Here is an 18,474-nt window from a genome sequence, read left to right as displayed (position 1 = left end):
AAGCTCTGCTTACTTCAAATCTCCTGGAGCAAATGGGGCTTTGTCCTATTTTTCTCCAGAGGGATTTGAGTTTTTCAAACTTGTTTTGAACTCTTGTAGTTTTCTATTGGGTATTTTCATGGCGTGAAATTACTCTGTAGTTTTATCCCGAAAGGGTGCGTGCGTTGTAAAAAGATGGAATAAGTTCCAGATTTATCTGGTTACATTGTTCTTTCTGAAATGCTCGAAACGCATTGTCGATTATCACATCTGTGATGTTCGTCTGGCTAACATGCCTGTTCATGTGAACTCACATGTCTCCCAATTTGGGATGTCCACAGTGACTCTTTTACACAAAGTTGTATACGTTTTCAAGAAAGCACTCGCTCAAACGTAGTTTTTGCTTGGGTGATTTCTTGAATATTGAGGATGCTTTTGATGACGTGCCTTTCTATGTCATATTGAAAGTCGCATGACGTCGCAAGCTACCTCCAATGAGCTATAGGCTCTTTTTACGCTTATGCGTTTTACAGTGTCCTTTTCAGGGCACTGATTAACCCCGTTGTGGTATGAGCTATGAGCTCTCGTTGCGCTTATGCGTTCATTCCCTCTTGTAGGGCACCCCTTCCTATTTCATCACCTTTCCCTTTCCCTATTCCCATCCCTTGTCCCATTCTCCCTCAGGTAAATGATGAAATAGGCTCATATGTATGGCGATGGCACAAATGTCCCAAATGGAGGATAACGTGCCTCTGGAGCCGGCCTTCTGATACCTGATTGTATGAACAAAAGTCTACGAAGGGGGAGGAGGGGAGTCTGAGATGGCCAAAAATGAGTACGTAGTTTATGGACGGCGTGCAAACACCCCGAAAATACCCCTGAAGTCCCTCTGAAACCCCGCTTGGCCCCCTTTAAATCACCAGGTCACTTGCCCTTCTTAAACTTCTTTGCAATCTTCAATTCCATTTAGGTAGGGAATCGCGCCACTTGGGCGGTGGTTCTATATTCGTCTGTTTTCCACTATAACTCAGTCAAATTTGAACCGATTGGCACAACTTTTGGAATGTGGTGAGATAGGTATAGTATCTACCCGTGTACAACATTTCAAGTCAATTGGTTCAAAATGAACTGAGTTATAGTGGCAAACAGATGAATATAGAACCACCGCCCAAGTGGCGCGATATCCTAATCACCTGAATCAATTTAGGTAATGAATCCATTTAGGTAAAAATTATATTTAGGCAGTCCCGACTCGTTACCTAAATGGAGGTTTGGGTGTAATACGACGAACCGGACTCGACAGCTGGCGTACGATTTTCACGAAATGTGGTCAATTTGTGTACTTTGCGGACGACATGGACATGATCGCCAGAGCTTTTGCAAGGGTATTAGAACTGTACACCGCTAGGCGGAATTAAACACGATAGGATTAGTCTAGGAATTAATGTCATGATAGAAGTAAGGTTATTCGTCTATTTTTGATCCTTATTGACGGCTGACAACCATGTGAGTCGCGATATTCGAAGGCACTTCATTGGTGGGGGTCGTGCCTAAGAGGTAAAGATTCCAGAAGAAATTACTGGTAAAAATGCACCAAAGCGCCAATAAGACCGTTGGCCTTCTACGGATATGAGACATGGAACATGGGAGATCTGTCCATCTGTCTCCGACTCGTTACTCCGGTGTTTTCAACGACGTGAGCTGAGGACGATCATCGGCGGTGTGCAGGAGAACGGTGTGTGGCTGCGACGGATGAACTAAGGCATCGCTGCACTCTACGGTAAAATCAGCATCCAGAAGATGGCAACAGCCGGAAGAGTACGGTGGGCAGGATATGTTGCAAGAATGCCGGATAACAACCAAGCAAAGATGGTGGTCACTACTGATTCGGTTGGCATGAGGAGGCCAGAAACACAGAGCCTGAACACGATGGCTGGAACGCGACCTACCATTGTTGATTATGTGTAATCCTAATAATTATTGTTACATATTGTTATGCAAATGTATGAACGTTTTAATTTAATAGTACAATTTTCTTTGTATGGATTAATATTCAATTCGCTATGAGTGAACTTTCTATTTTTATGGAGCATTGTCGAATTTATCATTTTGATCCATTTTTATCTTTTTCTTATTAGAACATTCCTTGTTTCATCAGTACGCGGAACCTTAACACTTACGCATTACTCATGCCATTACATTTAAATGCAAAATGATAATATGGTTTCAATGGAGCGCTTTTTGATTTTCAACGGAACATTTTTAGTTTGTTATGGTCGCAAACAACATTTTGCTAATTTTATCTTTATCACAAGATAAGATAAGGAACACAGTATCGACACTTTCTCTGCACTTGCTTAGTTCTTTGATTGGCTTCGATTCGAACAGCTGTGTTATTGGTAGAAGTAACAGAATTATTTCACGAAATGTCGAATTTGAATACAACCAATAACGCAAATCGCGTAAGTCGCCGTGTAACAACGACATCCGTTACGCGCACACATTCGATTTGTACTACTTCCGAAAGCAGCTTCAGCAGAAATAGTTCCGTAAACCGTTCGCTGCAACCAACAACGTCATGGTACTCGCCTGCGGGAAATGTGCGAGCTCCGCCTGGAAGAAATCAGATGTTGACGAATGGTTCCATTGGAGATGCTAAGCGATTTAGTTACAATCCTTCTGGCAGTTCTGCAAGTTTTGTTCCGAATGACTCATTCGGAAACGCAAGCGGTATTTCATCTCCAAGGTAAGAATCGAATTTTTCAGCACAAGGTCATCCTGGATTTGTTAATATAATTTGTTGTTTTGTTGTTTGTTGGCGCTCACAATTACAATGTCGACTACGAACGTCAACGTATTCGCAGCTTGTTGCCAATTTTTCCCGCTAAATTTTTGTTTCATTGTGTCTGTGATAACCACTGAGAGCAACTTGTTGGCGATGATTGTAGTGGTGCAAAATAAGAGGCAAATTTTTCGTTGCCGTTCACACGATATTAAATGACTCAAATTTGCCTCAAAGTGACGGAAAGGAATCATTTTTTTTTTGACGTGTTTCTGCACAATCAAAACCAAAGCTGTAACTTCCTACATTCCAAATACTAAACCTTATAAGTTATCAGCAGGGGATTTTTTTTATTATCGTACAGGTTTGGGCCTAAGGTTCTCAGACTTTCATGAAACTTCTTCCACAGGCAAGGGCTCACAGATATATGAACAAAAAAAATGAGAAAAATTAAGGGTCGCCTATTTTCCCGGAAAACTCAGGTGGATTTTTTTTGTTTTCCCCTGATACTACTTATTTTGAAAAATCATAACTCAAGAACGAAGCATCGTAGAAACAAAGTTTTCAAATAAAAGCAATTTGTCTCAGGAATCCAGAAAAATTATGAAGTCGAAAAAGTTTTCCACAAAATTTTCCACCGTTATGAAAATTAATAATAAAAAAGCCGGAAAAAATATGCCCGAACTTGCGGAAAATTTTCAAAAAAATATTTTTGAGACGATGACTTCATAAGCTTTGATCGCTGAAATTTTTGGAATGCCCTTTTATTTCGTTCCTGAGTTATGGCCAATTTTGTGAAAAATTACCATATAATATAAGGCTTACATGGTGGTCATTTTTCACAAAATTGGTCATAACTCAGGAAAGAAAAAAAGTGCATTCCAAAAATTTCAACGATTAAAGCTTACGAAATCACCTTCTCAAAAAAATGTTTTCCACGAATTCGAGCGTAGTTTTTCCAGCTTTTCTTTATGAATTTTCTCAACAGCTGAAAATTTTGTGGAAATTTTTTTCTACTACATATTTTTTTTTGATTCCTGAGAAAATTCGCTTTCGTTTTCATGAAAAAACTATGTTTCTAGCATCGTTCTCGATTTTTCAAAAAAGGCTTTTATGGCGCATTTGGACATTTTTTAACAAAATTGGCCATAACTCGAAAACGAAAAAAAAGTGCATTCCAAAAATTTAAGCAATTACCTTCTCAAAATATTTCCACGAGCTCTGGCATAGCTTTTCCGGCTTTTCTTTACGGATTTTCTCAACTGTGGAAAATTGCATGGCAAACTGTTAGTGTAGAATTAGCATTAAAGTTAAAATACACATTAATAAAAACTAAAAAAAAATGTGGCGAACTTTGTCCAGTTCATATTTTTTTTTATTTCTGAGAAAATTTGCTTTCATTTTCTAAAAACAGTTTTGTTTCTACGATGCTTCGTTGAGTTATGATTTTTCAAAGTAAGTAGTGACAGGGGAAAACAAGAAATTTCCACCTGAGTTTTCCGGGAAAATTGGCGACCCTAAATTTTTCTCATTTTTTTTATTTATTTATCCATGAGCCCTGCCTGTGGAAAAAGTTTTATGAAAATCTGAGACCCTTAGGTCCAAGTTGTACGATAATAAAAAAAAAATGCCCAGCAGCAAGAAGCTTACCGAGCTGGCTTACTACTATGTTCAAGCAGTGCGTTACAAAATATAGAAAACAAATTATTTACATGTTTTTGTCTGTCTGTGGTGTACGTGAAATGCTACCGATAAAAAAAAACAATTTTCGATGAAAGGCTCGGAGGGCTTAGTCACATATACCAATCGACTCAGTTCGACGAATTAAGATGATGTGTGTATGTGTGTATGCATGTATGTATGTATGTAAATATGTGCGCAGAAAAAGTTCACTCCTATTAGCACCAAGGCACTTCCCATAAGCCGATTTTTCAGATTTTAGAACGAATTGAACCGAAATTTTACCGCATTGTTTGCTATTCAAATTGGTCCGGATCGCTTTAAGCGTTCCGGAGTTTTGGCCATATTAGTGATCCGTACCAGCACCGGTAGTACTGGCCGTATTTAAAACTGAACCAAGACACATCAAACTGCGGCTATTTTTGTAAGCTTTAGCATTGTTGACGAATTTTGTGCGGAAATCAACATTGGAGACCAGAAGTTCCACGATTCCCAAATTCAAGATGGCAACCTGGTATTCAAGATGGAGGCTCCAAATTCAAGATAGTGACTGTGTAATGGTATTTTTGGATCTGAAACCATGCAATATGAGTATATTTTGTAAGGTGAAGAAGTCTAGCGTATAAAAATAGCGTCCATAATATCCAAGATGGCGGCCTAAAATTCAAGATAGTGGCTCCAAATTCAAGACGGCGACTATTTAATGATGTTTTAGGTTCTAAAACCATGTAATAACGGTATGTTTGGTTTGAGGAAGATGTTTGGACTCCATAACTGACCAAAATATCCAAGATGGTGGCCTAAAATCCATGATGGTGGCTAAAAAAATCATGATGGTGATTGTTTAATGGTGTTTAGGCTCTAAAACCATGCAATATTGGTATGGGAAAGTAGTGTGGCGTTCAGAATATCCAAGAAGGCAGCCTAATTATTAAATTTTACTCCTATTGCAGGAAACAGACGATATGTCTATCTTACAAAATTACTCATAACAGGAACGATCCATTTTCATTAGACTATTTTATGCCATCCATACTTTTCATAAGAATACGAGTCTTTAAGTTGGTGAACCTGCCTCGGAAGTATATTTCCTTTTTGCTTCAACACTGTTGGGATTTTCCGTATGAGAAGTGTGATTTCTAACGCTAGGTGTCACGACCAACAACATGAAATTTTATTCAATTTCTGATTCCGGAAATGAACTTTCCTTCTCTGGTCAAAGTTACCGTATGCGTGATAATGTTTGCACCATCGTACAAATAAGGTACCCATATCACCTGTACACACAATGTCTTGGTTTTTATTGCATGTGCGTAAGCTCTAACTCATCGCACAGTAGGTTGCGGGTAAAAAAAATCCGATTTCTTAAGTTTAAAATTTGCACCATGAAGGGGTAGCAGCAGTAGTCGGGACTTGTCCACGCGCAAATGTTAAAAACAGACATTTCAGGAGTGTTCAGGAGAACCGTAAAACAGTCTTAGACCGAAAAAAAAGCAATGGCAACTATTCCCGACGGTGTCCACTGGTCGTCCAAGGTTAACATGGATTAAGAAAGCTATCGCTGCCACCAAAAATAAGATTTGTGTGAATTATATGCGCTCAATGAGAAAAATGGCAAAGAAACGCGAAATCAGCGACTTAACGGCATGGCATATCGAAAAGGAAAATTACGGTGGCCTTTACATTATTACCAATGGCATCCAGGAGCTACGAGTAGCGCCATATAAGAAAGTCTTGAATTTGCCCGAACGCAACCTCCGTTTTTTTTTTTCGATTTCCGAAAAAATATCGATCCGTACCAAATTCCAGAATCAATAGTTATTATAATTTTTGTTTGCGTGTCAATGTCTACACCATTAGGCAATGTCAAAATAAAAAAATAAATTCAAAAATTGTTAATCTTGACTTTGACACTACCACATATACTTTTCGACATTTGCGCGTGAACGAATCACGAGCTAGGTTGCCACTTAGTCATTATGCAAGTGTTAAACTAAGAAAATCAACACTTTTTATTCACAGCCTACTATGATATGAGTTATAGCTTAAATGCCTGCAAATAAAACCAATACATTGTCTTCGCAAGTCAAACTGGAATTTTATTGACCGATGGTGCAAACATTATCATGCATACGGTACTTGTGCAATGAGAGCCTGTTGTATACATTTAGTGGATCATTTTCTTTCTTGGTGTAACGTCTCAACTGTGACAAAGCCAGCTTTTCAGCTCAGTGTTCTATTAGAACTGTCAAATTTGTGAACAGAGAGCTCTACTAATGTTCATTTTGTATTATGTCCAAGAAAATCCAGAATATTTTCTTTACGAAAAGTTTTTGAACCGATCGGGAATCAAACTCGTTATCCTCTGTATGTCTAGCCTAGCAGAATACCCACGCGTCTACTACATTGGCTATATGGGCAAGACATGACATTCACTACAACCTAAACAACATGCATGTCCTTTAAGATACAAATTAACTTCTATAAAACCCAAACTTGCACAAGTAGATAAAAAAATATAATATTACAAATGTCAGCCATGCTCTACCCATTACTTAGTTGCGCGCTCTAATCATTTTCATTTCTCTGTATTACCTGCCTTTCAGCTCCACATCACCACCTGTGATTCCCACACCACGGTCCTCGAATTGCGAACTGGAGCGATACGACCTTAGTAAGCCAGCATGCGTTGCAATATTTCATCACGAATTTAAAAACAATCCAGCAATGTTTCGAGAAGGGAGTAAGCGTGATTATGAATTACTGTTAAATTTCTTTGGAGAACTTAATGCAAACGTCAAATACAGATGTGAGGACTACAAGGCTAAAAAGGTTAAAGAAACTGTAAAGAAAAGTAAGACAGAAACCGTAAGAACTGAATATCATGATACGTTTCAAATTTCGTTACCTATCATTTACAGTTCGAAACAAGAATTTTGACAAATATTCTTGCTTGATCGTCATCATCATGAGCCATGGAGAAGCTAAGGACCAAATCTGGGCACTAGACAAATGCTACAACTTAGAAGCCGATGTAGTCGACCGGATTCGCGAGAATAGATCGTTGCGAGCGAAACCGAAACTTTTCATCGTGCAGGCCTGTAAAGGTGAAGCTATGATGGAGCCTGATTATACTCCAACAGCACCCAGCGCAATGAACATAATGAAATGCTATAGCACTTATGACGGTAATTAATTTTAGATCGAATAAGATGCATAGGGATTAGACTGGGTCAACAAAGTCGATTTTTCGGAACAAAGCTTTTTCGATTCCTTTTACGTCCAAAACTGTGCAAAATTTGGGAGTTATTGATTGCTTCCCCGTATTCCGCATTGCGATTGAAATTCGGGTGGAATTTAGTTTGGGAAAACATCCTTTTTGCATTTTTCTCATAAATTGAAATTTTTGATTAAAACTATCTAACTAATGACGTTGAAGTATAGCATTGAATATGCCGAAAAACTTTGCCGAAGACTGCAAAGTGATCCGACACTTGTGAAAAAAGTTATAGCGTACAGATTGCCCGATGGTGCAAGTGAAGAAGTAACATCAATAATTAAATCTCAACTTTTGGCCTAACTTACCAGGCGAATAACTTTTTTACAAGCGTCGGATCGCTTTGCGGTCTTTGGCAAAGTTTTCCGGCATATCCTAGGCTATACTTTAACGTCATTAGTTACATGGTATTAACACTTAAACTACCGAGGGGGTAAAAACTCTCGCGAACTACCAAGGGTCCAAAAAAAGTCGGAAGTCCAACTTTGACAAAGTAGCATTTCTCGGCCGTTTTTTAACCGATTTCAAAACTTTTTTTTTTTGCGATGGAACCGGACAGGTTTTCAGATCATCGTCCACTTAAAAAATATATATATAAAATAAATGCGTCTACCCAAAGTTAAAGGCACTTCCTAGTTTTTTTTCGAGAGCGCCTTTTTTGCGCACATTGATCAATAAAACAAAATTTGAAGCGATGACATATCGTCGGTTTCCTGCAATAGGGGCACAACTCAAAATTTGTCATTTTTGAGATTTTGATGGCAAATGATGAAAAACTATGTAAAATTTCATCTCACAAAGACCCGTTCCAAAATTCGTTGTGAAACGCGAGATTTGGACATTTTCACCAATTTTCCGCAGTAAGGGCACAACTCAAAATCAGTCAACTTTTTCAATAGTCGTTGAAAAATAGTTGTCAAAAATTCATGAAACAGATAGTCCTTCAGCCCCTTTCAATGATACAACAATCAAAATTTGTTTACTTTTGTGAGATGATGAGAGAAATAAGTGAATTTGCAGGAGGTGCTTCATGATTGCCAATTTTCAAACGCTTATTCTGAAAATTCACATTTTTTGAGTTGTGCCCCTATTGCAGGAAACCGACGATATGTTTTTTTCGACTCTAAATCATGCGTACACAGATCGAAAAAAGAGTGTAAACTTCTGTGACATATAATGCACATGTTTGGAGCGTGGGATATCACAGAAGTTTACATGACATATCATGTAAAAGTCATAAAATATCATGTAAACTTCCATTACATTACATGTAATTCAGCAAGACTTTGAGTGTTTACATGACATGTAACGCAAATTTACATGATATGTCACGTAAACCATCATAACATTAAGTTTACATGACTAAAATGAAGTTTACATGACGTGTGAATCTCATTATTTTTATCTGTGTACAGCTGGAGTGAACATGTTTATGCAAAATTATTTATTTTTCAGTACACTGATAATTTAGCTTGCTAAAAAAACTGCTAAAATACCCTATTTTTCACATAAAATAAGCTATAAATCAAAATTCAAAGCGATGACATATAGTTTTTTTTTGGTCTTAAATTGTTCGTAGGATTGTACTCGACATTTTTGATGAACAATGAAAATGTTCTAATTACACTCTTATTTAGTTTTACCCGGAAAACTACGGAACAGGAATGAAAGAAGGCTGTCTAATAAAGACACATAACCTAACCTTAACTTTGGAAACCAGTTAAGTTCGTATCTTTTTTTCATTTTCACGGGATTTTCGTCTATTTTTTGGTGATTGCTACTGCATGTTCAGGAGACGCAAATGGACTCAAATAAAAACAAATAAAAAAAAATCCCTGGTGAATTTTCGGATTGCCTGTATTTTTTTCAGGTAGTAGATAACCTGATACTGATACAAGAAATTCAGTAATAGAAATCTGCATGTGTGTGTTTTGAATTTTGTGTTATTGGCTATTTTGTGTGAAAAAATGGCACTTGCGTGATTTTTTAGTAAAACGAAACGTGGATGTGATGTGAATATCAAAATTTTATCAAATACATGCCTAGTACATTCCAACGGAATATTTTAAGAGTAACAACTACATGTCATTGCTTTAAATTTTGTTCTATTGACTATTTTGTAAGAAAATTATGGTATTTTAAAAACTTGTTTGGTAAAATGAATTAAGAGTGTCATGAAGGCGGTATTATTGTTCAACGTTCATCATTTCTCGAAAAAATTCAAGCCAAAAAACCAGAATGCATTACCTTATATTTTTGTTTGTTGACTACTCTGTGTGAAAATGTGGTATTTTCCTAGTATTCCGAGTGAATAAAATATGAGTGTAAACAAAAATTCACTAGGATTGTTCAAATAAATCCACTAAACTTCTACGATATATTCAAAGTTGAATAAGTACATATCATTACTTTAAATTTTGGCTTATTCGTTTTTTTTTGTGGTACTTTCGTACTTTTTTTAAAACAAAATATTAATGTAACGTAAACATCAACATTTTATCAAAAACAAGTCCAGAAAATTGTAACGGAAAATTTAAGGCCATACAACTACATGTTATGGCTTTAAATTTTGTTTTATTGACTGTTTTGTATGCAAATAATGTTATTTTTGTAGCTTTTCGAGTAAAATAAATTAAGTGTGTCATGAAAACAACACTATTACTCATCAAGAACGTCCAGTACGCTTTCACGAATAATTTAAAGGTAAAAAACTACTTTGCATTGTAAGCCATTATTTTTGTTAAGCACTTTGCGTGAAAAATGTGGTACTTTCGTTGATTTTGAGTGAATCTAAATTTGAGTGTGATGAAAACATCACTATTATTCTTCAAATATGTCCCCCAAACTGCTACGAACATTTCAAGGCTAAAAAACTACATGTTATCGTTTTAAATTTAGTTTTGTTGACTTCTTTGTGCAAAAAGTATGGAATTTTCATAGTATTCCGGGTAAAACAAAATAAGAGTGTAATTAGAACATTTTCATTGTTCATCAAAAATGTCGAGTACAATCCTACGAATAATTTAAGACCAAAAAAACTATATGAAATCGCTTTGAATTTTGATTTATTGCTTATTTTATGTGAAAAATAGGGTATTTTAGCAGTTTTTTGAGTAAGCTAAATTATCAGTGTATGTACTGACAAATAAATAATTTTGCATAAACATGTTCACTTCAGCTGTACGCATGATTTAGAGTCGAAAAAAACATATGACATCGCTTTAAATTTTGTTTTATTAATCAATGTGCGCAAAAAATGCGTTCTCGAAAAAAACTAGGAAGTGCCTTTTGCTTAATAACTTTGGGTAGACGCAGCTATTTCATATTTTTTTTTAAATGGACGATGATCTTGAAACCTGTCCGGTTCCATCGCAGAAAAAGTTTTGAAATCGGTTGAAAAATGGTCGAGAAATGCCTTGTCAAAGTTGGACTTCCGACTTTTTTGGACCCTTGGTAGTTTAGGAGTTAAACAAAAGAACTCAACTTATGAGTAAAATGCAAAAAAGTACGTTTTCCCATACTAATATACATACAAATTTCAATCGCAATGCGGAATACGAGGACGCAACCAATAGCTTCCAAATTTTGTACAGTTGTTTTGGACGCTAATATAGATTGAAAAAGCTTGTTCCGGGTTGATACGATCAAATTTAAAGTTTCTCCATACAACGTTGACCCACTCTAATAGGGATACTTATTATACAAAAAAGACGTTTCAACCACCAACCAATAAGTTTCGTTACAGGTACCGTATCATTTAGAGATACCAATGAAGGATCGTTTTTCATTCAGACTTTGATTAAACTTATAAAAGAAAACCCATTAAAGGATATAAGTCACGTTTTAGTCTTGTTGAGGAATAAATTCATCACCGGAAGGTATCAAAAGAATGAACTATGTTCATTGAATGTGCTTGTTTACCTTTTCTGCTTATTCCAGAATTATGCAGGCTCCAACTGACACATCGACCTTAACAAAGGCGTTCTACTTCGCAGATTTGAAGAAACCCTAACCAGACGTAAAAAAAGATCCTCAATGCATGCATGACATTGGAGGTCTTGTTGCAAATGGCAAAGTATTCTTCGACGAACACGTATAGTAGAAAATTGACTTACTGTACACCTAAGTGGCATGATACATGAATGAGATTTTGAAAACAAATGTAGGCAAATTTGTCAGCATGTGATTTTAGTGAAGTAATACTCAATACAATACATTTTGATATTATTTAGGTTTGATGACGGCGATGGTATAATGAAGTGACAGAGAGAATTTACAAGAGCACAAATCCAGAGAACCAAATGATTGCATGTATTTGGCATTAGGGTCCTTTTTGACCCAAACCGTACACTACGTCAGCGAGCTGCTGCCAACGTGATGCAAAAGGAAGTTTAGAAGATGATTGAATGTTTTCTTGCCAGTCGGTGATCAATCAATCAAGATATTAGGGCTACTCGTCAAATAATTATTGAGATTTATGCTCTTCAAAATTCGAGCTTCATCTTCGTTACTGAAATGTATTGAAATAACTTCATGAGATTTTGGATCCTCTAGCGTAGTGATACACTTTATTACACGAAATGGTACCAAATTAGTGACTGATTGAGATTTTCATGACTTTTTTTCTAATGAGACAATTTACGTGTAGTTTTTTTTATTTGTTTTTTTTCTGTCTATTCTGGTTTTTTTTAAATTTTCGAAAACGATATTGTTGTCTATTTTGTACTCCTTAAATTAGTAAGCAAAATAAAGTTCCAGGAACCAACATTTTTATTTTTATACACAGTCATTTAAAAAAAATGTCACATCCATGTTAAGCCTTATTTTACACATTTTACTCGGATTACTCAATACAATATAGTTATTTGTGCAATAAGTTGCAAAATAATGATTTTTTTTCCGCACGAATTGTACATTCATCAATCACATTGCCGAATTAAAAAGTGTTCAAATGTTACTGCGATATACACTGTAAATGCAAAACGATCCGATTTTGTGATTTACTCATACATACAGTAACTCCAAGCAGCAGCCGCTTCTTCCGGAAGTCCAGAGTTCGTGCTATCCGACCCCGAACCACTTGGCGCTGAACCGGAACTAACTCCGATAACCAACAATCGTTGAAAGAACGAGCTTTCCATTCGCACACGAGCTTTCCTTTCACAGTATCTGTTGGATTTGTGTTCAATAACAAATCCGAAAATCAAAACAAAAACACAAATAGAGTTGTCAATTTCTTGATTATGCTTTGACTGATCAAGCCATGTGGGAAACTACACTGTTGGAAATGCTTTGACATCCATGTGCACAACAGAACATGTGCTCGATGAGCATGGAGATGGAGATTTGAATTATGAAAAGAAGATTGAATGGGCACTTAATAGCTTTGCTCCTTTCAAATCTCATGGGGCAGATGGGATTTATCCTATTTTGCTCCAGAAGGGATTTGATCATTTCAAACGTGTTTTGTAACAACTACTTGTTTGCAGTTTTGCTGCAGGGTATATTCCCAAATCCTGGCGGGATAATACTGTAAAGTTTATTCCGAAAGTGGGTCGTGCGTCGTATGGAGAAGCAAAGAGCTTCAGACCTATCAGTTTGACCTCTTTTCTTCTGAAACTGCTTAGAATGCATTGTCGATCATCACATCCGTGATGTTCATCTGACCAACGTGCCTCTTCATGTGAACCAACATGCTTACCAATCTGGAAAGTCCACTGTGACTCTTTTACAAAAAGTTGTTTACGATATCGAGAAGCTAAAAAGCAATCCTACTTGGTTTTTTTATATGTCGAGGGTGCCTTTGACAACGTGCCTTTCGATGCCATATTGGAAGCCGCACGGGGTCATGGTGTATCTCCAATGATTTCCAATTGGATTCACCAAATGTTCAAAAACCGACATCTCTTCTCGACATTGTGTCAACATTGTGGCTTTCCTGATAACCTGATGACTTGTTATTATATCATATTTGGTATGGGGAAGACTTCCAGAGTCCAAAATGGCGATCAGGATATCCAAAATGCCGATCTTAAATTTAAGATGGTGGATCCGAATTCAATATCGCGCCTGTTCAATCGAGTTTTAGGGCCTGAAACAATGCATTATTGGTATATTTGGTATGGGGATGATGTCTGGATTCCAAAAATGGCGACCAGAACATCCAAGATGACAATCTTTAATCTTAAATGGCGGCTTCAAATTCAAGATAGCGTCTTTTTCTTAAGAGTTTGAGGCTCAAACATCGAAAGCCAGATAAACGATATGATTTCTGGTATGATGAAATGGATTTCTGCTAATTGTATGAAAGTGCGATATACATAAACATTTCGCTTGAGTTTTATTGAAATGGGGTTTCGAAGGCACGAGAAAGGCGAGATCACCGCTAGGTGGATTAATTAGGGTTTTTTTCCTTATTAGTGCCCATCTGGTGGTGTATGGACGGTTGGTAGGGATCATAATTACCTATCGTGAGACAAAATTTCATCGAAATCGAAGATGGTGTTTTTTTGTAAATCGACTTTGAATTTTTAAAAACAATTTTTTTCAATGTAGGACTCGATTTGGATTTTTTTCAATATTTTTTTCTTGAAACTTGACGTATTTAGTGACTATCACCCATACAACACTTTCTTATAGGAGTAGTCACTTTTTAATGAACACATTAGAAAAAAATCGGTAAAAAAAGTTTAGCCTTTTTCAAAAGATAGTCTAGATAATTTTTGAGGAAACTAAGTATGCAAAATGGCTAATCTAGTCAAGGTCTATACACCCAGAAAGTTTCATTGTAATCTGAGAGGGTGCTGCCAACTCCGAATACGATTTGGGGCGAAATTCGTCACATATAAGTTATTCTAAATGATATTCTGCAGATCGGTATATTGTTCTGTGTATCACAAGTGGATCACAGGCTTACGTCTTAAACTGTCTCAATTATTTATGTAACAAATGCAATGATATACAAAGCTATAACTTTGACTAAGTACTCTTCAAAGTTGGTTTGAAAAAATGTTTGGTAAGTTTTAGAACTCGCTCGGGGTCGAGTATGGTCTGAATTTGATTTGGTTATTTATTATTATTATTATTAACATCAACAGACATCTTAGGCAGCCAATTAATCGTCCCATAATAAATTAAAAAGTTTCCATAAATAATTCGAAAATTACCAATGAATAATTGGTGGTGGATGCAATAATAAACTAGAAAAGTTCCATAAACAATTCAAAAAGCGCATAAATAAATCGAAACTTCCCATAAATAATTGATTTTCTAGCAATAAAAAATGTAAGAATTTCCACAAATAAATCAACAATTGCAATAAAAAACTATATTTTTTCCAACAAAAACATTATAGAACTATGATAGAAAGACTGAAACTATTGTGCAATTTAACAGACAATCGCTTGCTGTCCGAACTCGCTAACGCTCGTCGGACTTCAAAAAGGGATAACATCTATGTTCGCATTATACCGGGCAAATTCTTGGATCTGTGGATTGCCTAGAACCGAATCGACGCAGTTACGGCGCATCGGATTTCGGAAACATCGGCGGCCTTCTGCCGCCTCAGTTCCTCAATCCTCTATGCGGCTTCGCCGCATGGCTCAGCCGGTACTTTTACCTTGCTCATCAGTTCCTATTTATTGCTAAAATTTCAATTGCTTTTTTGATGTTTTTCAATTGGGAATTTTTAAATTATTTATGGAAAAATCAGATTTATTTATGGAAAATTTTAACTGTTTTGGTGGAAAAAATGTAGTTATTTATTGCAATTGTTGAATTATTCGTGGAAATTCCGACGTTTTTTATTGCTCGAAAATCAATTATTTATGGGAAATTTTTATTTATTTATGCACTTTTTGATTTGTTTATGGAAATTTTATAGTTTATTATTGCTCCCACCCCTACTTCTTTATTGGCAATTTCTGATTTTGTTACGGAAAATGATCACTTTTTTATGAGTCGTTTATATTTTAGCCGACATCTTATGCCCCAATGATGACCTCTTATAATTAATACATAACTATAAAAATTAAAAACAAAAACTGCATTTGAAATACAAGACACAAAAGTTGGAGCGGACCTGGTGTGGTGGTTAGAACACTTGACTATCACGCTGAGGACCTGGGATCGAATCCCACTCCCGACAAACTCACAAATGTGAGTTCTTCCTTCGGAAGGGAAGTAAAGCGTGAGTCCCGAGATGAACTGGCCTAGGGTTAAAAATCTCGTTAATACAGATAAAAAAAAGACACAAAAGAAACAAAAATGCAAAAAGGTCAAATAAAGTAACAAAAAACATTTGTTTTAACAGGAATGTTATGGCATTTACTTAGTTGGACAGACCAACATGTGAAAAGGACGGAACAACTATTGAACGCCTAAGTTTCTTCCGATCCTCCTATGCGCATTTCTACTTATTCCGTTATCAGATAGAGGGGAAACTGCTCTACCTGTTACTGGCAAGAGATTGCACGAATAAATAGAAACACGCCTAAGAGGAACGGGAGAAGCAGAAATTCACAATGGCTGTTACGTATGTTGCACATGTTGGTCTTGAACAAATCCAAAGGAAAGTCTTACACCGCTGATGCAGCAACAAAAAGCATTTCAGAATGACTACTAGATCTTTGTTCAAGATAACAATGAAAAATTTATATGTAATTGTGACGAGTCAGATTTATTTTAAATGCTGCATGGGTTATTTTTCTCAAACTTGACCTTCACGACTGCCCAATTTTTTGTCACCTCGCTCCATGCAGAACAATGAAAACATGCCAGCAAATGCTTGGGGGGTCGTCAATCTATATCTAATATTGGAAACATAAGGATTTTATCTTTCTATCAATACTGTACAAACCCGGTACATTGCTTGGAATCACAGTGTTTCATTTCGCCGATTTCGTGCGCTTTTTTAATAACGCTTCAACCGTTGATTTTTGCGATATAGTTTCTTTGGAGAAGTTTCTACATAAGACAAGGCGCTTCTCATGACATAAGGAGTTGGATGATCAATTCACCTATAAGTGAGATGAAAAAAATATTTTTTCAAAAAATGCAGATAGACGTTTGGCACAACTTTGCCAAAGACATCAAACGTCTACCTGCATTTTTTGAAAACAATATTTTTTTCATCTCACTAATAGGTGGAATAATCATTCAACTCCTTATGTCAAAAGATGCGCCTTGTCTTGAGTAGAAACTTCTCCAAAGAAACTATATCGCAAAAATCAACGGTTGAAGCGTTATTAAAAAAGCGCACGAAATCGGCAAAATAAAACACTGTGGAATAGACTGAATTCGGTCCGCAGCCTCAAGAGACGGTGCTTTTCTCAAAACCAGTAATATCCTCTTAAACTGTTAAAAAATGCCTTTCTGTTCGGTTTTTCTAATGTTTTTTTTTGGGCGTCAGTTAATAGGTACACTCGATAAAAAAATTCACTTTTATCACTCTCCAGTATATCACGCGATTATTTTTTTTCGAGATATAATCGTAAAAGTACTGCATAAGCAGTTTTAGCGCCAAAAACAATTTTAAATATGAAACTAGAAAGAAACGGCAATGCTAAAAAACCCAGATCAATCCACCTAGCGGTGATAATGCCTTTCTCGTAGAATACATTCTCCAGCTTCTGCAACATGCACCAGCATAAAGGCATTTTTTTTTATTATCGTACAAATCGGGCCGAAGAGTCTCAGATTTTCATGAAACTTTTTCCACAGGCAGGGCTCATGGATACATGAATAAAAAAAATTGAGAAAAAATTATGGTCGCCTAGTTTCCCGGAAAACTTGGGTGATTTTTTTTATTTTCCCCTGACACTACTTCAAAAAATCATAACTCCAGAACGAAACATCGTAGAAACAAAGTTGTTTAAAGGAAATGAAAGCAAATTTTCTCAGAAATAAAAAAAAAAGTGGGCGATGTTTTGCACAAAATTTCCCACAGTTGAGGAAATTCGCAAAGAAAAGCCGAAAAAACTATGCCCGAACTCGTGGAAAATTTTCAAAAAAATATGTTTGAGAAGGTGATTTCATAAGCTTTGATCGCTGAAAGTTTTGGAATAGATACACTTATTTTTTCTTCCTTGAAATTTTTTGAAAAATGACCATGCAAGCCTGTATTATATTTATTTATTTTTTACGTGGACACGTAACGACTGATAATTTGAACACACGCTAACCTGAAACTACCCATCGATTGGGTCGATTCTACCCGGATTTTTATGTTATTAGCAGCTGTCAAAATCCGGGTAACCGACATCCCATCAAAAGAGTAACCTTTACCCTGATTATGGGTAAACGAATCTTCGCGGAATCTCGATACCCAATTTATCTTGTTGTGTGTAGACGTCAACATCTGGGTAAAGATCAGGGTAAATGGGTGTTGGATATTTTTTGCATTTTCCGTGGCGGCGTCTAATCCTAGTCTAATCCAAAAAAGGAATCCTTGGAGGAACTTTTGCTAGCGAAAACCGCAAACTTTTGACTGGTAAGTGATAATTATTCATATTCTTCTATATGAAATCATGGTGTAGTTATTCCAATTAACCTATAAAAATTTCAGGGATACTGCGCCGCTTACCCGCTATAATAGAATTGGCCATGTTTGTCGTAATAACCCGCGCCCGACGTAGTCGGAACGAGTGATCGTTGGTCACCTGTAATGGCCACAGGTATGTTTTTACCGACTAATCGATTATAATAATAATAAAAAATCTTTAATTACATTTTTCTAGGAATTAAGGATCTGTCCCAA

The 18,474-nt window shown here is 36.3% G+C and overlaps 1 protein-coding gene across 3 annotated transcripts; it reads left to right on the top strand.

The window, feature by feature from the left end:
• The first annotated feature begins 1,964 nt into the window (after positions 1-1,964).
• On the top strand, positions 1,965-12,483 carry LOC109401537 (caspase-3-like). 3 transcript variants are annotated; one of them, XR_009999253.1, is made up of 6 exons: positions 1,970-2,725; positions 7,048-7,295; positions 7,363-7,629; positions 11,464-11,596; positions 11,658-11,880; positions 11,951-12,483. XR_009999253.1 is itself a non-coding variant. In XM_029868664.2 (5 exons), the coding sequence occupies exons 1-5, from the start codon at positions 2,406-2,408 to the stop codon at positions 11,728-11,730; spliced, it is 1,041 nt and encodes a 346-aa protein (XP_029724524.2). In that variant the 5' UTR covers positions 1,970-2,405; the 3' UTR covers positions 11,731-12,483. The 3 variants fall into 3 exon arrangements, 1 of the variants encoding a protein (XP_029724524.2); XR_003896293.2 differs by having other exon boundaries at positions 1,965-2,725; positions 11,453-11,596; positions 11,658-12,483; XM_029868664.2 differs by having other exon boundaries at positions 11,658-12,483.
• Positions 12,484-18,474: the final 5,991 nt, after the last annotated feature.

Source organism: Aedes albopictus, chromosome 3, assembly GCF_035046485.1.
Source record: "Aedes albopictus strain Foshan chromosome 3, AalbF5, whole genome shotgun sequence".
NCBI classification, from domain to species: domain Eukaryota; kingdom Metazoa; phylum Arthropoda; class Insecta; order Diptera; family Culicidae; genus Aedes; species Aedes albopictus.
Note: the sequence above shows the minus strand (reverse complement) of the source record. Positions and strands in the feature narration are given on the sequence as shown.